The 22,086-nt window shown below is 59.2% G+C and overlaps 1 protein-coding gene across 4 annotated transcripts; it reads left to right on the plus strand.

The window, feature by feature from the left end:
- Nucleotides 1–10,068: 10,068 nt before the first annotated feature.
- BATF2 (basic leucine zipper ATF-like transcription factor 2) lies at nt 10,069–15,688 on the plus strand. 4 transcript variants are annotated; one of them, XM_062197772.1, is made up of 3 exons: nt 10,069–10,242; nt 11,248–11,352; nt 14,109–15,688. In XM_062197772.1, exons 1-3 carry the CDS (start codon nt 10,204–10,206, stop codon nt 14,784–14,786), a joined length of 822 nt encoding a protein of 273 aa, XP_062053756.1. In that variant the 5' UTR covers nt 10,069–10,203; the 3' UTR covers nt 14,787–15,688. The 4 variants fall into 4 exon arrangements, with proteins under 4 accessions (XP_062053756.1, XP_062053757.1, XP_062053759.1 ...); XM_062197773.1 differs by having other exon boundaries at nt 14,112–15,688; XM_062197775.1 differs by lacking the exon at nt 10,069–10,242 and having other exon boundaries at nt 11,319–11,408; nt 14,112–15,688.
- The last annotated feature ends 6,398 nt before the right edge of the window (nt 15,689–22,086 follow it).

Here is a 22,086-nt window from a genome sequence, read left to right on the forward strand (position 1 = left end):
TTCTTCCTCCTCCTCCCCTTCCTCCTCCTCCTCTTTTTCCTCCTCCTCTACCTCCTCCTCCTCCTTCTTCTGATTTAGTTTGTTTAATTGAAAGGCAGAATTAAAGAGATCTTCCATCAACTGGTTCACTGCCCAAATGGCCACAATGGCCAGGGCTGGGCCAGGGTTGAGGCCAGGAGCTTGGAGCTCCATCTGAGTCTCCCAAGTGGGTGGCAGGGGTCCAAGCACTTGGGTCATCTGCTGCTGCTTTTCCCAGGCCATCAGGGAACTGGATTGGAGGTGGAGCAGCCAGGACTCAAACCGGCACCCAGATGGATGCTGGCGTCACAGGCGGTGGCTTTACCCGCTGCACCAGCCAACCTCGGCAGGGGTGTGCATGCTGGGACCGGTGTGGAGCCACCTGCCTTCCCTGACCTGCGGGGTCCCGGAAGTGCCCCGCCTCCCGAGGAAGGCAGAGCGGGTTCTCCTGGCCCCTGCCGTCCTCACCTGCCATCTCTCAGCTCCGTCCTCACCTGCCTTTGCAGCTGTGGTCCTGTGATGGCCCCTTCTCTGCAGGCCCTGTGGTACGTGGGGGTCCCAGTTAGGGGCCAGCACTGCTCCGGTCAGGGTGATTGGCAGCCGCCCGTCAGCTGCCCCGCCTTGGCTAGCACAGCGGATTCTCCGCCTGCCTGCCGGCCCAGGTAGGGTTGTGACCAGGAAGCCGGGCGGCTCCTCCGCTTGCACAGTCGGAGGCGGCGGGAGGGCACACGCACGTCTTCCCCACGCGGGCCCTGACGGAGGAAGTCCCCTGCCCCGGGCTCACCGCCAGCCCCGTGTGGGCAGCGCTGGCCGGCAGGGGCGCGTGGACTGGCTGCCGTGGAGTGGGGTCGGGGGGTTGTAGATTCTCAGGGTCCAGGCCCAGGGCTCGCTGCCAGAGGTGGCCCTGTCCCTTTTTCTGTCCAGCTAGCGAGCTCCTCTTCCTCAGGGGCCCTGAGCGTGGGCAGTGCTTTCCCTCGGTCTAGGAGGTTGAGTGCTGCCCATCCCCCCGGTCATTGCGTCCAGCTGCCTGGGGCCCCAGTGCCTTCCCCCAGGTACTCTTGCTGCTAAGGTGACGCCACAGCACGGAGTCCCCGGCCACTTCCCACCTGTTCCTGTAGCGCTCTCTGACCCCAGGTCAAAGGGCGGCGCCCTGTGACCCAGGAAGGCCGTTGTCCCACCCCGGCTCACAGATCTCAGCCTGACGCCGCCCCTCCCGGGGCAGCTCCTCGGGCAGCGTGCCCTGCCCTGGCTTTCTCTCTAGGGCGGCTTTCCCAAACGGCTCCTTGACTTGCGAGCTGCAGGAGAGGAAGGGCTCCAGGTGGCCACTTCCCTCTGGGGTCTCGGAGTCAGCGACCCGGGCCGGAGCCAGGGAGCCCCAGCTGAGCTGCCGCCGGTCCCTTCACGCCGGACGCTGGGTCCTCAGGCATCCTGACCCTAGGCCAGGGACAGTCCCTCTGTGGCCCGCCTCCTGGTGGATTCTGGGAAATTGGTCACCCAGCGTGTGCGGAGGGGCAGTGGTCATCGCCGCGTGTAGGGGTGGGAGGAGTCCGCGCAGGCGCAGACGCAACAACGCAGGCCGCGCGCGGTGCTGAGGCTGCGGCTCCGCTGGGGCAGAGCTCTGAGCATCCAGTGAAGCCCACGGTGGCGGTTACCTCTGTATGCTCGGCCCTCCGTCTGCGGGGCGTAGCCCCCGCCCTCGGGCCGGACCAGCCCCCTGACCCCAGACACAACTTGGAGAACAGTGGGTGCTTTTACAGGTTGTTTGTTTTTAATTTTGTTGAAAGAGTTAGAGAGGGGGAGAGACAGACATCTTCCAACTGTCAGTTCATTCCCCAGGGCTGAGCCAGGAGCTTCATCCGGGTCTCCCACGTGGGTGCAGGGGCCTTAGCACTTGGGCCACCTTCTGCTGCTCTCCCAGGCCATAGCAGGGAGCTGGATCGGAATGGAGTAGCCAGGACTAGAACCGGTGCCCATGTGGGATGCTGGCGCTGCAGGCGGGGGCTTTACCTGCTATGCCACAGCAGGGGCCTACATTTTAGGGTCTTGAAATAGAACTGAGTCACAAGAAATTTTGAGCTGCTTGGCGCATTAGCTGGTAACACCATCTAGGTTAACTAATTTTTTAGAAAAAATTTATTTATTCATTTATTTATTTAAGAGACATCTTCGATCTGCTGGTTCACTCCCCAAATGGCTGCAGCAGCCTGGTCTGGGCCAGGCTAAAGCCAGAAGCCAGGAGCTCCAGCCTGGTCGCCCACATGGGTGGCAGGGGTCCCAGTTCTTGGGCCGTCACCCACTGCCTGGTTCAGAAGGGAAGCAGCTGGGGCTCAAGCTGGTGCTGCAGTGTGGGTGCCGGCATCAGAAAGGCTGCACCACTGGCCCTGGGTTTGCCCCTGGGTTTATCAGTGGACACAGGAGGCCCATTCGCTTGTGGCGTCACAGATAACCAGCAGGAGTTGCTCGGAGGAGGGGCTGTGCTTGGCCACAAGGGGCAGTGGAGGCGGAGTCCCCTCACACCTGGACAAGCTGTTTGCCAGGGCTTTCATAGCAGGGGGCAGGGACCCACCCACCTGAGCCCCCACCCGCTGCCCCCCAGGGTGTGCATTAGCAGGATCGGGGATTGGCAGCAGAGCCAGGACTCGAACCCAACGTGGGATGCCGGCGTTTCAACCGCTCGGCCGAGTGCCTGCCCCTCGGAAGGGAGAAAACCATGTCTTCTCTCCAGTACGACAGCTCTGTGAATCAGGTCTTTTTTTTTTTTTTTCCTGGACCACATGTTCATGTCAGGGGCGCCAGCCGGCACTTGGTGGCAGCATACCCAAGTGTAGGGTTTGTCCTGTTAATTAGTAAACAAAGAACTGGAAGGATGGATGTGGAAGCTAAACCCGGAGGAGGCGCCTGCGTCCAGTGCATGGGTGCCCTGGCTGGCTCTGGGACTCGCTTGCTCATCCCCTTGGAGGCCCTGGGCGCTGATGTTGCACTGGGCACTGGCCGAGCGCCTCGAAGGACAAGATAGGGTGCTCAGTCCGCTCCTGCTGACCCTTCTGAGGGTGCCCAGGGTCCCCACTATTCCCCGACCGGGGCCCGAGACCTTGGTGGATCAGCAGGGGAGGAAGTGAGGCTGCGGCACACCCAGCTCTGCCTCCTTGCCCTTGGACAAGTCCCCGCCTCTTGCTCAGCCTCAGTTTCCCCAGTTAGACAACAAGGAGGCTGGACAATCTCGAGTCCTCTGGCCGTGACGAGCTGCAGCCCCACTCGGCCCGAGCTCCCCCGCGGCCTCGGTGCCATCACTGGTGGGAGCTCTGTGAGGGCAGAGCCACTCCGCTCTTGCATCCAGAGATGCTGGCTTCCTGCCCCGCCCGGCTCCGCCTCAGCTCTGGACTCTAGGTTTTGTCCCATGGCCCAGCTGGCCAGTCCCCCACACCAGCCTCTGCGTGTAGTCCTCTGCTCTCTGTGGGTCCATGAGTGTGGTCCAGCAATGACTCCACGTGCGGACCCCACCTCCCAATTGCAGTTTCTGGGTTTCAGTCCCCACTCCGCTCCCCATCCAGGCTTCCGGCTGATGCGCACCATGGGAGGCACAGGTGGTGGCTCATGGACTTGGGTCCCTGCCACCCACGTGGGAGCCCTAAACGTAACCCTAACCCTAACCCTACCCTGCCAGCCACATGGGAGCCCTAACCCTAACTGTAATGCTAACACTAACCCTACCCTAAACCTAACCCTAACCCAACCCTAACCCTAACCCTAACCCTACCCTAACCCTCCTAACCCTACCCTAAGTCTAACCCTAACCCTAACCCTAACCCAACCCTAACCCTAACCCTAACCTTACCCTAACCCTAACCCTAAACCTAACCCTAACACTAACCCAACCCTAACCCTAACCCTAACCCAACCCTAACCCTAACCCTAACCCTACCCTAACTCTAACCCAATCCTAACCCTAACCCTAACCTTACCCTAACCCTAACCCTAATCCTACCCTAACCCTAACCCTAACCCAAACCTAACCCTAACCCTAACCCTAACCCTACCCTGCCAGCCACGTGGGAGCCCTAACCCTAACCCTAACCCTAACCCAACCCTAACCCTAACCCAAACCTAACCCTAACCCTAACCCAAACCTAACCCTAACCCTAACCCTACCCTGCCAGCCACGTGGGAGCCCTAACCCTAACCCTAACCCAACCCTAACCCTAACCCTAACCCAACCCTAACCCTAACCCTGAAGAACCTGGGTTGGGTTCTGGACTTCTGACTTCAGCCTGGCCCAGCCCGCTTGTTGCAGGTATTTAAGGAGTGAACCAGAAGAAGGGAGATTCTCTCTCTCCCTCTCCCCTCCCCCTTCAACAAAAAAAGAGAATCGCTGGGACAAGAGAGGGGACAAGCCCGTCATGAGCTCATCAGCGACCACTTCCCCGAAGCGGCTTCCGTCACCGTGGATTCTCACCAGTTCACAGATGGGGAAACTGAGGCCCAGAGAAGTGAGGGCCTTGGCCAAGGTCACAGCGCTCACAATGGCAGAGCCAGGGCTGGACCCAGGTCTCTCTGGGGCTTGGACTACCCGGAAAAACCCAGATGGGCACTAGTTCAAGTCCTGGCGGCTCCACTTCCAATCCAGCTCTCTGCTGTGGCCTGGGAAAGCAGTGGAAGATGGTCCAAGCCCTTGGGCCCCTGCACCCACGTGGAGGACCCGGAGGAGGCTCCCGGCTTCGGATCAGCCCAGCTCCGGCCATTGTGGCCATTTGGGGAGTGAACAAGCATATAGAAGACCTCTCTCTCTCTCTCTGCCTCTGCCTCTCTGTAACTCTGCTTTTCAAATAAATCAATCTTTAAAAAAATAAAAGTGGGGCCAGCGCTGTGGTGCAGCAGGTTAACGCCCTGGCCTGCAGTGGCAGCATCCCATATGGGTGCCAGTTCGAGATCCAGCTGCTCCACTTCCAATCCAGCTCTCTGCTGTGGCCTAGGAAAGCAAGGGAAGATGGCCCAAGTCCTTACGCCCCTGCACCTGTGTGGGAGACCTGGAAGAAGCTCCTGGCTCCTGGCTTCGGATTGGTGCAGCTCTGACCATTGTGGCCAACTGGGGAGTGAACCATCAGATGGAAGACCCCCCAACACACCATGTAACTCTGACTTTCAAATAAATAAATAAATAAATCTTAAAAAAAAAAAAAAAAAGTGAGGCCGGCGCCGCTGTTCACTAGGCTAACCCTCCGCCTTGTGGCGCCGGCACACCGGGTTCTAATCCCGGTTGGGGCGCCGGATTCTGTCCCAGTTGCCCCTCTTCCAGGCCAGCTCTCTGCTGTGGCCCGGGAGTGCAGTGGAGGATGGCCCAGGTGCTTGGGCCCTGCACCCCATGGGAGACCAGGAGAAGCACCTGGCTCCTGGCTTCGGATCAGTGCGGTGCGCCGGCCGCAGCGCGCCTACCGCAGCGGCCATTGGAGGGTGAACCAACGGCAAAAGGAAGACCCTTCTCTCTCTCTCTCTCTCTCTCTCTTACTGTCCACTCTGCCTGTCAAAAAAAAAAAAAAAAAAAAAGTGAACCAGTGCATGGGAGCTCTGTCTCTGTCTGCCTTAGACATAAAAAAAAAAAAAAAAAAAAAATATTCAGGCGCTGCCTGCAGTGCCGCATCCCATATGGGCGCCAGTTTGGGTCCCGGCTGCTCCACTTCCCATCCAGCTGCCTGCTAATGCGCCTGGGAAAGCAGTGGAAGATGGCCCAATCCCTGGGGCCCTGCACCCACGTGGGAGACTCAGAAGAAGCTCCTGGTTCCTGGCTTTGGCCCAGCCCTGGCTGTTGTGGCCATTTGGGGAGTGAACCTATGGATGGACCATCTCTCCCTCCCTAACTCTTTCAAATAAAAATTTTTTTTAAAAAAAGAAGATATTTCATTTGGGAAAGAACTCCTCTCTGTTCTTGCACCCCAACACTTTTCCTTAAAATACGTAGCAGGAAAGCAGCTCGTGTGAACACAACCTCACCAGGTATCTACTGGGTGCCTTTGTTAAAAGGTCAGCAGGTTCGCGCCCCAGGCACTGCTCTAAGCCCTTCAGCAACGCCTGTCCTCAGATTGGCAGAAGAGGTGGGGGGAGAGCAAATTCCAGACCCTGGAGTGGACCCCGCCCGCTCCCAGAGATCCGCTCTGCAGAGGCTGCCCCCCCCACCACCTCCCAGCAGGAAGTGACCTCTCTCCAGCAGGAAGTGACCTCCTGTTTCAACAGGTGTGGCCCACACCCCTCTGGGAGGTTCAGGGTTGTGGATGGAAGTGAGGAGGCAGCCTCGGCCCCACCAGCGGCCACCTGGCGCCCTCCTCTGCCGCGGGCACCTGTGGCTTCCTCAGGTTCCCGTGAGAAGCCAGGCCTAAAGCAAGGGCTGCCCATGGTGGGAGAACCAGCCGAGGGGTCCTCATCCCTGGGCGTCTAGCCGCCCCAGGAGGTGTGGGAAGGCTCGGACGGGCATCACCACATCCTGGCGGCTTCTGGACCGGCCAGTCGGCCCCGCCCCCCATGCCGCAGTCTCCTCGCTGGTGCAGTGAGGAGGTTGGCTGGGGAGAGGCCCCCAGGCCCCCAGGGCAGAGGCTCCTCTACTCAGGAGTCTGGGGCCCCCCACGGCTCGGATTCGTCCACTCGCTGAGCAGTCTGCCACGTGGGGCCGTGTTTAAGGCCACGGTTGAGGCACTGGGGATGCCCGGAGAGCAAACAGGCGAATGGCTCGCTGTCTGGGGCGCGGGCATCGGGGAGAACGCCGTGCTGCCGCCCGCTGCGCTGCTGGTGTTGGACAGCTGGGTGGGCGTGCAGGAGGGCCGAGGGCCACATTCCCGCCCCTGACCTTGCCTCCCGGGAGCTCTGGCTCAGTGTTGCTGCGCCACACCCCCTCCCCCTGCCCAGGGTGGTGGTGTCTGAAGGTGGGGTCTTCAGGAGGAAGTTGGGTCTCGATGAGGTCACAGGAGAGGTCCCCCCGTAACAGAATTAGGGTCCCTATAAGATAAAAAGGGGCCCGAGCCTCCTCTCTGCCACGGGAGGGCACCGCGGGTCAGAGGGGGGCCCCCACAGGCACCTGCCCTGGTACCCCTGAATCTCGAACTCTGCAAAACAATGCCTGGTGCTCACGGGGCCCAGCCTACGGGATCGCGTCACGGCAGCCTGAGCTGAGACACCATGAGGGTCACTCGGGGCGGCCACCTCTGGGGCAGCCTCACCCCGCCACTTCTGGGAAGACGCTGCCCCCAGCGCCCGGGCCCCGCCCTCCCTGCCACGCCTGTTCCCAGCCGCCCCCTCAGGAAGATCAAGTCATAAATGCTTCTTCCAGGGCTGTGCCTCTGGAAGGAGCCACACCTGCCCAGGCTCTGTTCTCGGGGCAGCTGGGGCGTGGAGGGGAGGATGGGGGGGATGGGGGGTGCTCAGGCCCCGGAACAGGGGCTGCAGTGGCGACACGCGGGCCCCGGGCCCTCCCCTCCGGCAGGTGTCCTTGGGGTTACGTCATACACAGGCCCTTCCAGGTTCCTCCCTGTGGACCTCCGGGACCGACTTAATGAGCCCCGCAGGAGCCCGCCTCAGGCAAGACACCCCAGCTCTCCTCATTTCTGGGAAGCAAAAATAATTGAGCGCAAACTCACTGTGCAGGGTGTCCCACGTCAGCCTGTGCCCCGGTGCAAGCAGGCAAGGCCCAGCCGTGGGCCCAAGCCCACGCGCAGGACCCTGGAATGCAGGCTGTGACTCGCGAATGCAGCCCAGCCGGACAGAGATCGGAGGGTTCGCTTCTCATCTCCTGCTTTCCGTTCCCCAAGAGGAGTCCGAAAAACAGGTAGGATTCCACTGTCAACCCCGTGTGCGCACGGGAACACCTGGCGAACCAAGCCTTCCGCCTCTAAGCCCATGTGGTTCTGTGCTGGGTGCCAGGAGAGCAGGAGATCACACTGCTCCACGCCTGTGCTCATGGCAGACATCACGCATCAATCCCGACCCAGCAGACATTGCCAGTCCATTGCAGTACTCTAAATGAGTGCAAAGGCAGGCTTGACCTCCTCAACACGGCGCCCTCGGCCACCACCGCGCCTCGGAGAATCCTGTCCGCTGTATTTGCCATCCTTGTGATCCTGCATGTTCAGCTCTGGGCCCCAGGACAGGAGCCCAGCCCCAAGATGCTGCAGACCCTGGGACCCCACACGCTGCAGGCTGGTCCTGGACGGGGTTACCACTCCTCTGTCCCCCAGACAGAGGTCCCGTCCGAGCCTGGTCTCCCAGACACACAACCAGCAGGCTCATCCGGGCTTCAGGGTTTGGGGGTCATCAGAAGCTTTTACTAGGAAACATTTCAGGTGCTCTCCGGAGCGCGCATCATCATCACGTCAGAGAGCCGTGTTCATCACGTCAGAGAGCCGTGTTCATCACGTCAGAGAGCCGTGTGCCCCGTTTAAGACACCACTGAAGTCCCTGTGCGACCCCCTCGGCCCAGCTCTCCCCCTGCCACCACTCTGAATTTTGTGTTTCTCACTCCCATGCATATTTTCTTTTTTAATTTTTTTTATTTATTTGACATATAGAGTTAAACAGTGAGAGAGAGACAGAGAGAAAGGTCTTCCTTCCATTGGTTCACCCCCCAAATGGCCGCTACAGCCGACACTACGCCAATCCGAAGCCAGGAGCCAGGTGCTTCCTCCTGGTCTCCCATGCGTGTGCAGGGCCCAAGCACTTGGGCCATCCTCCACTGCACTCCCGGGCCACAGCAGAGAGCTGGACTGGAAGAGGAGCAGCCGGGACTAGAACCTACCTGGTGCCCACATGTGTTGCTGGCGCTGCAGGTGGAGGATTAGCCAAGTGAGCCACGGCGCCGGCCTCCTCCCATGCATATTTTCATACTTTGATCACAAACAAGGGGACTTCAAAAAGTTCATTGGAAAATGAAATCAAAAGTTAAGGAGCAGGTGTGCAGCCTAGTGGTTCGGATGCGCATGTCCCACATCAGAGGACCCGGCTTTCACTCCCAGCTCTGGCTCCTGGCTCCAGCTTCCTGCTAATACAGACCAGGGGGGAGCCAGGGGTGGTGGCTGAAGTCATTGGATCCCTGTCACCCATGTGGGAGACTTCGACCGAATTCTGAGCTCCCAGCTACTGGCATCTGGGGAGTGAGCCAGCAGATGGGATCTCTCTCTCTCTCTCTCTCTCGTTTCTCAAATAATAAATAACAATTTTAAAAACTTATTATTTTGGTGCAATAAATTTTGAAATGCGCTTAGTTTTTGCACGGCGCACACACGACTCCCACGAGCTGCCTGAGGAGCGTTTGTAGTTCCGCGTCCGTGTTCGTAAACCCTGAAGAAATTCTGTCCAGTGGCTCAGCGCTCTCTGGGACCCGCTCCTTTCTGTATCGTAGGATGGTGCCGCTCAAACCTCCGGCCACGTCACGAGTGCGAATGTTTGTGGAGGCCTCACTCCACTGCCGCAGGCCTGCTTCGGGGGCTCCCCGGCTTCGCTCGCTTCATCTTCACGGCAGAACCATCGCTCCTCCCCCTTGACAGATTTGGAAACAGAGGCACAGAAAAGAGAGACTGCCCCAGTCACTCGGCTTGGAAGCTGGGCGCTGCCTTGCTGCGCGTCCTGCTGCTTGACCTGCGTGTTCTGGGTGGGGGGCCTCTGCATACCCTTGCTTCGGGCTCGCAGGGTCTCGGGGGAGTTGCTCTAACCTACTGAGCTCCGACATGAAGCCTGGACTGGTTCTGTGTGCCGCTCCCACCCCACTCTTCGGAAGAGGAAGGTACGGCTCAGAGACGACAGTGAGTCCCCTTCTCAAAGCCGCACAGCTCCAGTGTCGCTGACGGTGCCTCCAGACCCCCACAGGAGCCCTCGGCCCCCACTGACTGGCTCCTCCCTTGGGCTCCCTCCCGCAGCACCCCCCCACCCACACACACCTGACCTTTGTCCCTCTTCTCCACTCTCCACCGTGCTCCTCCCAGACAAGGGGCCCGACCGGAAGGCCAGTGCATGTTAGGAAATCCTTCCCACGTGAGCACTCCCGGCTTCTGAGCAGCCGGAGGCTTTAGGAGAAACCGAAACTGGGCTTGCCGGGGGCGGAGTGGTCACTGGGGTTTAAAGAACTTCCTTGGCCCCCAGAGGGCACTGGGAGGTTGCAGCTGCCAAGGGACACCCAGGACTGCAGGAGGCTCTGCTCTGCCTGCTTAAGCCATGCACCTCCATGGGGACCAGGGGCCGCTGACCGGGGCCGTGAGTACAGGGGTCCGGGGATGGAGGGTGGCGGGGGGTGTGCGTCCAGGCCGTGAGGGACGCAGTCCAGAGCACTGTGTGACCCTGGGCTTCTCTGGGCCTTGCTTTCCACCCCTGCTCGCTCACTGCTGGTCCAGCCTTGGCTTTAGAACTTGGCACCTGCACACCTTCTCCATCGCAACCCCCGTGTTCCCCCTCCCTGCCCTTCCAGGAGCTCGCGCCCTCCTGTTCCAGTTCCCAGCTCATGGTTTCCTTTGGAGGCTTCCTCCATCCCCTCATCACATCCTTCCCCCACCCCCCAGCTCCTGGTCTTAGCCCCCAGCACCTGAGATGAGCCTGCTGTGGGTGTGAACCCCTGGGCGCTGTTTCCAGAGCACTGGGCGTTCGGATGAGCTGTTTCTTCCAAGTCCCGTGGAGCCCAGGGTGGGGGGGTTGCCGTTGTCAACCTGGGAGTCCACTCTTCTCTCCGAGCGGACTCACTCACCACCTCCACGTGAACGGGAACGCTCGAGGGCAGGAAGTTTTGCCTGTGTCGCCCAGCTCAGTGTCTGGCACACAGTAGGTGCTTAATAACTGCTCATTGAGTAAGTGATTACAAGCTTTGGGTCTGAGCAAGGCATGGGCGTCTGGAACTGCACAAGACCCTGGCCCTGGCCCTGACCTTGACTGGGGAGAGCTGAGCTTTGCTGCCTGCCCCGCGGGCTGCTGTCCTCCCGTCCTCCGAGGGAGAGTGAGCGACTTGCCCGGAGGGACACAGCTGGTAAGAGCCTGGGGTTTGAGTCCCGGCTCCCCAGCTTCCCAGCTTGCTGTGAGCGGCGCCGGGGGCCCGGCTGGCAGCGCTGTGATGGATTGGGGGGGGCACTGAGAGAGCAGCAGGGGCTTCACAGAGAACAGGGACCCTCAGGACTTCACTCAGGGGAAGGACTTGGCTGTGCCAATGGCTGTCAAGGGCGGAGGGCGCAGGCCCTGTGGGGACCCCTGAGCCCTCTCCCTGGCGCCCTGCAGGACCCCGAGGAGCTCCACAGGCAGCTGAAGAAGAAACAGAGGAACCGGGCGGCCGCCCAGCGCAGCCGGCAGAAGCACACGGACAAGGCGGACGCCCTGCACCAGGTGGGGCCCCGCTCCGGGTCGAGCGGCACACACTGGGCATTTCCTAAAGAATGCAGGTTTGTTCAGCCCGGGCAGCCGCTCAGCGTCTGGTGAGGGCCCTCCTGCTGAGACACGGCGTGCGGGGGCGCCACATGTCCAGAGAGCTTGCCAGAGAGAGCTCGCGTGTATGGCAAAACCACGCCCAAAAGAGCCCACCAACCCACTCATCCATTACTCACTGACCACGGAGCCCTCAGGACCCAGTCACCCCCCCACAGCAGGACCACGTGGCTTTGGGGGACCACAGCCCCCTCCTTCCCCGCCCCTGGCTCCAGGTGACTTAAGTCACCCCCTAAATGCTCTGTCTCTGAATACAGTCATCACGGGTACTGGGGCTTCAACACAGGGATTGGGGGTGGGGGGCTGGAATCGAGTCCTTAGGACGTGCGTCGTGGCCCTGGGTGACCCGCGAGGAGGTGAGCAGGAGTTCTCTAAGGGGACGCAGTCCTGCAAGAGAGGGAATGGCGCCTGTGACCCTGCAGGGGGAGGCTGGTGCTCAGGACTCCGGCTCGGCCCATGCAGTCGTCTGTCCCTTCCCGGAGGGCCTACTGATGTCCCCCGAGTGACAGGCGCAGTTCTTAAGGTTGGAGCTACAGCTGCGAACACTGCAGACGGCAGCCCCGCCCCCACCCCCACAGGGCTCGTTTTCTTATGGGGAAGCCAGCCAGCCGGATAAATGATCCACCAAGGATTTGGGATGTCAGATGGTGATGAGTCGGGGGGAGGGGAGCAGGGAGAGGGGATGAGCAAGCAGGGGAAGGGGGGGGATGACAGACATTTGCCTAAGGGGTCCTCCCTGGGAGTGACATCCGGGGTGGTCCTGACGGTGGCCAGTGAATGAGCCTTCGGAGAATTTCCGTGCAGGGTGTCCGTCACGGCACGAGGGACCACCGACCCAGCGGCTTCTTGGCGCTGGCTCCGGTCCGGCAGTCAGAGCACACCTGTGCTGTCTGCCTGTAAAACAGCGCCCTGCATCCCGCCGCGGCCCTCTGCCGGCCAGGGGCACGAAGCAGACTGGGGGTGCCCAGGACAGGGTGACAAAGGCCGTGTCAGCGCCGGCACGAGGGCGAGAGTGGCCGGCAGTGTGTCCAGGCAGCAGACAGGAAACGTGGTGGGGAAGCAAAGTCCATCTGTGGGACGGAAGGGAGGAGAGGGGCGGGTGTCTTGGGATGCCCACGTCCCACGCCAGAGTGCCTGGTGCTAGGCCGGTCCAGCCTCCTGCTACTGCACACCCTGGGAGGCAGCAGACGATGGCCCGAGTCCTTGAGTCCCTGCGACTCACAGTGGAGATCTGGATTGGTGGATCCTGGACTCCTGGCTCTGGCCTGGCCCAGCCCTGGCCACTGTGGGCATTTGGGGACTGAACTAGCAGATGGGAGATCTGTGTGTGTGTGTGTGTGTGTGCCTATCAAAGAAAAAAAGAGAAAAAAAATTTTTAAAAAGGAAGAAAGGCAGGCTGTTGTGTGGCACAGTGGGTTGAGCCACCACTTAGGATATCCAATTCCCATCTTGGAGCCAATGCAAGACCTGGCTGCTCCGCTTCTGATCCAGCTCCCTGCCGATGTGCCAGGGAGGCAGCAGATGATGGTTCAAATACTTGAGTCCTTGCTACCCACATGAAAGAATGGAAGATCTCTCTCTCTCTCCCTCCCTCCCTCCCTCTCTCTCCGTATCTATCTCTCTGCCTCTCAAAAAAAAAAAAAAATCAGTTCCTTTTTTTTTTTTTTTTGGACAGGCAGAGTGGACAGTGAGAGAGAGAGACAGAGACAGAGAAAGGTCTTCCTTTTTCTGTTGATTCACCCTCCAGTGGCCTCCACAGCTGGTGCGCTGCGGCCAGCGCACCACGCTGATCCAAAGCCAGGAGCCAGGTGCTTCTCCTGGCCTCCCCATGTGGGTGCAGGGCCCAAGGATTTGGGCCATCCTCCACTGCCCTCTTGGGCCAGAGCAGAGAGCCAGACAGGAAGAGGAGCGACCGGGACAGAATCCACTACCCCGACCAGGACTAGAACCCGATGTGCCGGCGTCGCAGGCGGAGGATTAGCCTATTGAGCCGTGGCGCCGGCCAGTTTTTTTTTTTTTTTAAAAGAGGGAGAAGAGAGGTCATTGCGATATAACAGGTGCAGCTGCCAGCTGGGACACCTGCCTTTCCTATCTGAGCGCACGTTTGAGTCCCGACTGCTCTGCTTCCAATTCAGCCTCTTGCTAATGTACGGGGGAGGCAGCTGACCATGGCCCAAGTTCCCTGCCACCCACACGAAAGAATGGAAGATCTCTCTCTCTCTCTCTCTCTTTCTCTACCTTTCAAACAAATAAATAAACCTAAATAAATAAATCAATGAAAGGAAGAGCAGGCTCAGCAGAGGCCCAGCGGGAGTTCTGAGCTGGGCCACGCAAGCCTTCAATCCGATGGCGGGCGTTTGGGTCCGGGGAGAGGAGAGAATCTCTATAAAGGGCTTCGACCTAGGATTAGCGACAGTCGGTGGCCACAGCAGTTCAGGGGCAGGTGGAGCTCGCAGGTGAGTATGGTGACCCTCGAGACCAGCAGCGGGAGGAGAGCAGGCAGGCGTGGGCGCTGTGAGGCCGCAGGAGGGGCGCCCTGGCAGTGCGGGGCTGGCCCAGCTCAGACACTTGCACAGTGGGGGCACCGTCCCCTGCAGTGGAGCACCTGGCGGGGCGCAGGGCCTCTGGTCCTGGCTGACACACCTGCTCCTCCTCAGCAGCATGAGTTCTTGGAGAGACACAACCACGCCCTGCGGAAGGAAATCCAGGCCCTGCAGGTGGAGCTGGCGTGGTGGAGCCGAACCCTGTACCTGCACACGCACCTGTGCCCCGCGGTCTGTGCTTCCTGCCCGACTCCTGTGCCTCCCGGCTGCGGCAGCCAAGCTGAGCGCCCCCCGGGCCTTGCACCCCACAGATGTGACTGCCAGGACCAGCTGGGCCTGCTCCAGACCCCAGCGTGCTCGCCAACAGCTCAGCAACTTCGGCCTCCTGATTCCCCTGGCCTCTTCCCGTCCCCGCCCCCTTCGCTGTCCCTCGCCTCTGGCCCTGCTGTGATGGGCCAGACAACTCCAGCCCAGCTGTCCCCTAGCCCTGTCCTGGCTGCCTCGCCTGCTGGCTCCAGCCCCATGGGGTCTTCTTCTAAGCTCGGGGCCCTCCTGCCCAGCCCCCCAGCCCCGCACGCCCCTCCACAGCCCCTTGGGCTGGAGCACCCCGCTCCGGGAAAGCTGGGAGCCCCTCCTCCCAACCCGTCAGCTGCTCTGGGGCCTGCTGGCCTGCATGGCAGGGAGCACGAGCCTGCTGTCTCGGCTGCAGACTGGCTTGAGCTGGGCGTGGCTCCCGGCCCCCACCCCCTCGGGGCCTTCCCACTGCTCTCCTCGGCTCAAGTCCACTTCTGACCGCTCCCCAGAGCGGCCTCCGCACACGGGCCTCTCCCCCATCGCTGCCGGAGGCCGCCCTTCCGCAGACAGCTGGCCCAGGCCTTCACTGGGGAAGAAGATGTGTCACTGGGGTCCTTCCCCTGGGACGGGCCCCCACACTGCCACTGTGTGGTTCCAACCTCACAGTCGCCCTGCCCCGCAAGATGATCACCCCACGTCTTCAGATCAGGAAGCAGAGGCTCGGGGAGGCCAGTGATATGTCCGAGGTCACACAGCTGTCGGGGGTGCCACCATCCACTCCTCCCTCTACTGATGGGATCCCGGCCCAGGTGCCCTAGGGGCTGAAGTCCCGGGACATGGGGGCTGGCGGGAGCAGGTTTGCATGCTGGGAGCTGTGTTGTGACTCCTGCGGCCAGAGGCCTGCAGTCCGGAAGCCAGCCCTTGCTGGACCCATGTGGAGGCCGAGCCAGAGGTGGGAGGGCCATGCAGAAGCCTGGGAGCCGACTCTTCCCCCAGTAGTCAGAGCTGGGACGAGGCTGGCTCCCTGCCCTGGCCTGCCCTGCCCCGTGGGCCCTGGGTGGCCTCCCGCCGTGCCACACTGAGGGGCCAGGGACAAGGCTGTTTCAGGCAGGTCCTAGACTTGAACCAAAGAGCAGTGAGGTCTGAGTCTCCTCCAGCAGCACCCCCACCCATGTGCGGCCCCCAGGCCCTCGAGGCCGCTCCTCGCACGCCCCTTGGCCTGGGCTTTTGGCAGCTGGACGGGCAGGGCTGGGGGTCTCGGACTCAGACCCCAGGACAAGCACTCTGGGGTGACCCAGCATAAGAAACCACGGAGCTCCTCCCACGTGCTCCTGGAGGCCGGACACAGGTCTCAGTGCCCAGGTGATGGCTGGCAAATAAAGGGTTTCCCGGTTGTTTGGCTTGAGTCTTTTAAAGCTATGGTTGTGCTCTGTACCGTGGACATCAGAGGGCCTTTGAAAGAAGAGGGACTATTCTAGAATCTCATGAACCACCTCATCCAGTCTGCCCATTTTACTGACGGGGAGACAAGGGCCGGAGATGAGGTGGACGTGCCCAAGTGTGGCTTCCCCAGAGGAACAAAACCAACAGGATTCGTACGCCTGGTACAGGTCGAGCATCCCTGCTCCCCAAATCTGAGACCCAAAGTGATCCAGAATCCAAAGTTTGGAGCGCACCCATGTGATGCCACACGTGGGAAACCCCACACCCGACCTCACAGGACAGGTCTGTGTGTAAGGGCGTAGGAAACATAAATGAATTTCTTGTTTAGGCTTGGGTCCCATCCCACCGAGATCGGATTATGCAAATACAAAGATTCCCAAATCTGAAAAATATCCAAAATCCAGAACACAGTTTGGATAAGGGGTACGGAGCCTGTATAAAAAGGTCTACTTTCAGCCGGCGCCGCGGCTCAATAGGCTAATCCTCCGCCTGCGGCGCCGGCACACCGGGTTCTAGTCCCGGTTGGGGCGCTGGATTCTGTCCTGGTTGTTCCTCTTCCAGGCCAGCTCTCTGCTATGGCCCAGGAGTGCAGTGGAGGATGGCCCACGTGCTTGGGCCCTGCACCCCATGGGAGACCAGGAGAAGCACCTGGCTCCTGCCTTTGGATCAGCATGGTGTGCCGGCCGCAGCGGCCATTGGAGGTGAATTAACAGTAAAGGAAGACCTTTCTCTCTGTCTCTCTCTCTCTCTCACTGTCCACTCTGCCTGTCAAAAAGAAAAAAAAAAAAAAAAAAAAAAAAAGATCTACTTTCACATGGTCACAGTCTGGCAAGTTCAAATCCTGCAGCGTGTGCCAGCAGGCCAGATTCCCCTCAAACAGCTCATGCTGAACTTTTTAAAAAGTTTTCATTCTTGGGGGCCAGCACTGTGGCGTAGCAGGTAAAGCCACCATCTGCGGCGCCGGCATCCCATATAGGCGCCAGTTTGAGTCCGGGCTGCTCCACTTCCGATCCAGCTCTCTACTGTGGCCTGGGAAAGCAGTAGAAGATGGCCCAAGTCCTTGGGCCCCTGCACCCACGTGGGAGAACTGGAAGAAGCTCCTGGCTCCTGGCTTCAGATCAGTGCAGCTATTTGGGGGAGTGAACCAACGGATGGAAGACCTCTCTCTCTGTCTCTACCTCTCTCTGTAACTCTTACAAATAAATAAATAAAATCTTAAAAAAAAAAAAGGCAGAAAGAGAGACAGAGAAAGATCTCCCATCTGCCGGTTCAGCCCCCAGATGCCCACAAGAACCAGGGCTGAAACAGGCCAAAGTCCGGGGCAGGAATTCCATCCGGTAGGGATGCAGCAGGAGCCGTCACCTGCTGCTTCTGAGGGAGCGCAGCTGTGCGAATTTCACTTGGAGTCACCCAAGGACACCCCTGCCGGCCTATGAAGCAGGCATGGTTGTCTGGTTTTCATCTTCACTGCTCGGAGTGGAAACCCGAGGCGCCCAGGAGTTCAGTAACAAGTCCAAGGTCACACAGCTGGGAAGTGCTGTGGACTCAGTGAGCAATCAGGAGATGGGGTCGGCACCATGTAGCAGGTGGAGTCTCTGACTGCGGCACCGGCATCCTGTACGGGTGCCGGTTTAAGTCCCCGCTGCTCCACTTTTTTTTTTTTTTAAATTATTTTATTTATTTAAAAGAGTTACAGAGAGAGAGGTAGAGCCAGAGTTCTTCTGTTTTACTGGTTCACTCCTCAAATGACCACAAAGGGCAGAGCTGAGCTGATCTGAAGCCAGGAGCCAGGAGCTTCCTCTGGGTCTCCCACACGGGTGCAGGGGCCCAAGGACTTGGGCCATCTTCTACCGCTTTCCCAGGCCGTAGCAGAGAGCTGGATCTGAAGAGGAGCAGCCGGGACTTGAACGGGTATCCATATGGGACGCTGGTGCTGCAGGCTGGGGCTTAACTTGCTGTGCCACAGCGCCAGCCGCAGCTGCCCCACTTCCAATCCAGCTCTCTGCTGTGGCCTGGGGAAGCAGCAGAAGATGGCCCAAGTGCTTGGGCCCCTGCACCCATGTGGAAAACCTGGAAGAAGCTCCCGGTTCCTGGCTTTGGCCCAATTCCAGCTTTTGCTGCCATCTGGGGAGTGAACCAGCAGATGGAAGACCTCTCAATCTCTCTCTCCCCCTCTCTCTCTAACTCTGCCTTTCAAAGAACATAAATAAGTAAACACACACACACACACACACAGGAACACTGAACCGCAGGCCATCATGCCTTCGATCTCCCATGTGCCCTCACCACAGGCCCTGCAGGGAGGGGCTCCTGCTGCTGGGTCCCACCCAAGTTGTAAATCTCTACTTTAAGGTCAAAATGAATGAGAGAGAGGAGTGAGGAAAGCGATGTGCGGGGCCGGCGCTGTGCCACAGCAGTAAAGCCTGCAGTGCCTGCATCCCATATGAGCGCCGGTTCTAGTCCCGGCTGCCCCACTTCCGATCCAGCTCTCTGCTATGGGCTGGGATAGCAGTAGAAGATGGCCCAAGTGCTTGGCTCCTGCACCCACGTGGGAGACCAGGAGGAAGCACCTGGCTCCTGGCTTCAGATTGGCGCAGCTCCGGCCATTGAAGCCATCTGGGGAGTGAACCAGCGGATGGAAGACCTCTCCCTCTCTCTCTTTCTCTGCCTCTCTGTAACTCTGCCTTTCAAATCGATAAAATAAATTTTTAAAAAAGAAAAAGTGATTGGGTCTGCTCCCGTGGTGCCAGAGGAACGAAGGCTTTGAAGACAATTCAGTGAGGCGAGGAGATGCTCGCGACACTCTAGGAAAAAACAGAGGGGGAGACCCTCGCGATGGGGTGACGTGGTGCTTGTGTGGAAACGTAAACAGCGGAAGGAGTGGGAGATGTTGTAGGTTCCTGAGGGTGAGTGCTAACGTCTGTGGGTTCCCCAGTGCGCAGGCAACGCTCCTGCTGCAGCGTAGCCTAGGCGGCTGAACACAGCCTAGACGTCTGTCTCTGGGTGAACTGCAGATTGAGTCCGGCATGACAAATTACTGCAAAACTCAGTGGCTTCACCAAGAAACATTTCTTTTTTTTTTTTTTTAAAGATGTATTTATTTTCTTGAAAGTCAACTTTACACAGAGAGGGAAGGAGATGCAGAGAGAGAGAGAGAGAGACAGAGACAGAGAGAGAGAGCGAGAGCGAGAGCCAGGTCCTCCATCTGCTGGTTCTCTCCCCAGATGGCTGCAATGGCCGGAGCTGCGCCGGTGATGAACAGAAAGGAGGCCAGAGCCGCCGCAGCACAAAGAGGCGGCAGGGGAAGAAGCCTGCAGGGGGGCGGGAACGGGCGGGAGGCCAAGGACTCCTCCTCGAGTGGGACGCCCTCGGAGAACCGGAAGGAGCGGAGGACACTGCTGGTCTCACATACTGAACGCCCACTCTGGGCCACGCCCACCCAGGCACTCGAGCCTGAGAACAAACTATACAGTCTTTCCTCGTGGACCTCACCTTCCTGCAGGGCTGTGGGAGGGGCGAAGGAGTAAGACAGGAAAGGGGTACTGGGAGGGTCGGGGGGCCGCCCCAACTTCAAATAGGGTGGCCGAGGCAAGTCCAACAGCAGGCTGACACCTGAGCACAGAGCCCAAGAAGGCCGACCTGGAGGTTTGCTGCAGGCAGAGGAAAGAACGAAGGCCCGAGGCAGGAGTGGGCCTGGGGTGTGCCCAGCCAGGAGGGGGAATGAGCCAGGCGAGGGCGGCCGGAGGTGAGGTCGGAGAGGCTGCCGAGGGCCAGACCGCTCGGGCCTCTGCAAAGGTTTGCCCTGTCTCCATGGTTCCGGGAGCCCGGCATTTTAAAAAGTTCAGATTGCTCTGGGGTGGGCGTGGAAGCAAGGAGGTGGCGTGAAGCAGCCACCGAGTGGAGGTGATGTGCTCCCAGACTGGACGTGAGGAGAGGAGGGCAGCTGACGGAAACGGGTGGCTGGTGGCGCCCAGGACCGGGAGACCCTGGCAGAGAAGCCGTTGTGCGTGTGTGTGTGCGCGCACACGTGTGCATGTGTAAGTGTGTGCGTGTGTCTGCGTGTGCTTGTGTGTATGCGTGTGCGTGTGCGTGTGCGGGTGGGTGGGATGGAGGACTCAGGGGCCCTGTTGGGGCTGTGCTAGATCTGAGATGCCTATCTGACATCCCACTGGCCAACAGTGTGGAGATCAGAGGAAAGAGCGGACTGGGAATATACATTTGGAAGCCACCAGTGGGTGGATGGACACGGGGGGATGGGTGAGATGACCTTGACCCCCAGGGTGGCCCCCTCTTGTTGTGCCCCCACAGCTCTCAGCCTGATACGCGTCCCCTTCTCCTGCACGCCCCGTGCTTCCTCTTCCAATGCTTCTCCAGGAAGCCTTCTGTGATCTAGGAGGAAGGCGACCGCCTCGTCTTCCTTCTGTGTGACCGCACCTTCCATCTTCGTACCCCCTCCAGTGACAGCAACCAGCACTTTTTTTGTTTTTAAAGATTTATTTTTGTTTATTTGGAGGGAGAGTTACAGAGAGAGAGAGAGAGAGAGATGTTCCATCCGCTGGTTCACTCCCCAAATGACGGCAATGGCCAGAGCTGGGCAGATCCAAAGCCAGGAGCCAGAGCTTCCTCCTGGTCTCCCACGTGGGTTCAGGGACCCAAGGACTTGGGCCATCTTCTACTGCTTTCCCAGGCCATAGCAGAGAGCTGGATTGGAAGTGGGGCAGCCAGCACTCAAACTGGCACCCCTATGGAATGCTGGCACTGCAGACAGCAGCTTTACCTGGTATGCCACAGCGCCGGCCCCCATCATGTACTTTTAAACAGTCCATGTTCTGGGAGGCAGTAGAGCACAGTGGTTAGAGCCCTTAGGCTCCAGTGCCGGACAGGATCAGGCTCAGGTGCCCCGTCTCGCGGGACATCAACTAGGGCCAAGCACCTAGAAGGAGGAATGAAAGGGAAAGGAGACACAAGGAAGGCAGCAAGACAAGAGTTCTGATCAAGCTGCAAAGTTTATTTTTTACACAGGGGTTTGTATACTTCTTAGGGGAAGCAGTAGGGGTGGGAAAGAGGAGCCTTTTCAGGATCTGTTCAGGGTTGAAGGTCAGGTGGCAGGACACAGTCATCGCAAGCAGGCACATGTTACTTAACCACAGGATGTTCTTTAGTTATCGCAGAATGGTTCAGCCCTCAGGGCAAGAGGCTATGCAGGCACCTTTCCACGCCTACAGCTACTAGGGAGGGGGAGAGTGTCCCCAACACTCAGGGTGCAACTTGATTTCCTGGGCCAACTTTTTCTAGATTCAATTTTCTCATCTAGAAAACGGGGACTTACAGAGATACCCACCTACAACCCACACCGTGTACGTGTTTGTATACATGTGTATACATAATTATAGATACATACAATAGAAAAGTGTATGTTCACCAGAAGATACGAATGCGAATGTCTGTGTCAGCAATACCCACAACGGTAGAAAGTTGGAAACTATCCAAAGACCCATCAACTGCACAGTGAGTACATTCTGGAATATTTTACACAAGGTAATGTCATATGGCAGTGAGAGTGATCTGAAACAATACGGTTTACCCTCACAATATTGGACTACACTTGGAGAAGCCAGTCACAAAAGAGGGTTTGGCTCAGATCTGGCATTGAGGAATGAGCGTCTCAATGCAGTATGTGTTCGATAACCGTCAGCAGTCCCAAAGGCAACACCCATGCCTCGTCCTTAACCATCAGAATCGTGGGCAGATCTGAGCCCATGCTGGGGGAGGCTGGGGCTGCAGATCAGGGGTTCAGCGCCTTCTGGGGCGTTCCCAGCCTGCGGGAAGGAGACTCCTCCGCAGGGACCGTGTCTGTGTGTGCGCTCAGGCGGAATTTCACTCCGTTTGACAAAGTCCACAGCCCCTTGTCTTTCTGAGCCAGTGACTGCTGGCATCTCCCTCGAGAGGCCAGTGCTAGATCCGGGATATCTGACAGCTGGCCTGGGCTCTCGCAGGCTTTCATCCCTGCCTGTCTTGGGTGAGTGTTTATCTGGTGAGAGGGGACAGGGCAGAGACACCAGTCAGGATAACCCAGGATGGAGGATCTCTCATCACGCCCGGACTCCCGAACCTGCCTTCCTGGGTGGGCCTGGCCCCAGTCTCTAAGACAGGGTCCACAGAGGAGCCTGGGGTGCACATGTATTCCTAGGGGCTCAGTCCCTGAGTTAGGTCCAGACACAAAACCTCTCCGGGGGGGTGCTCTCCTGAAAGGGGTCTCCGCAGGTGCAGCAGGGGGCCACCTCCTTCCTGGGGGCGTCTGCTTCCGTCCTGCACAGAGCAGCCGGAGTGGCTCCCCTCCCTGAAACGATGCACA

Source organism: Lepus europaeus, chromosome 7 (genome assembly GCF_033115175.1).
Source record: "Lepus europaeus isolate LE1 chromosome 7, mLepTim1.pri, whole genome shotgun sequence".
NCBI lineage: Eukaryota > Metazoa > Chordata > Mammalia > Lagomorpha > Leporidae > Lepus > Lepus europaeus.

Coding starts and splice junctions, on each gene's coding strand:
- BATF2 (XM_062197772.1), top strand. CDS start 10,204: ATGCACCTCCATGGGGACCAGGGGCCGCTGACCGGGGCC. Junction 10,243..11,247: donor AGGGGCCGCTGACCGGGGCC/GTGAGTACAGGG, acceptor GGCGCCCTGCAG/GACCCCGAGGAGCTCCACAG. Junction 11,353..14,108: donor AGGCGGACGCCCTGCACCAG/GTGGGGCCCCGC, acceptor GCTCCTCCTCAG/CAGCATGAGTTCTTGGAGAG.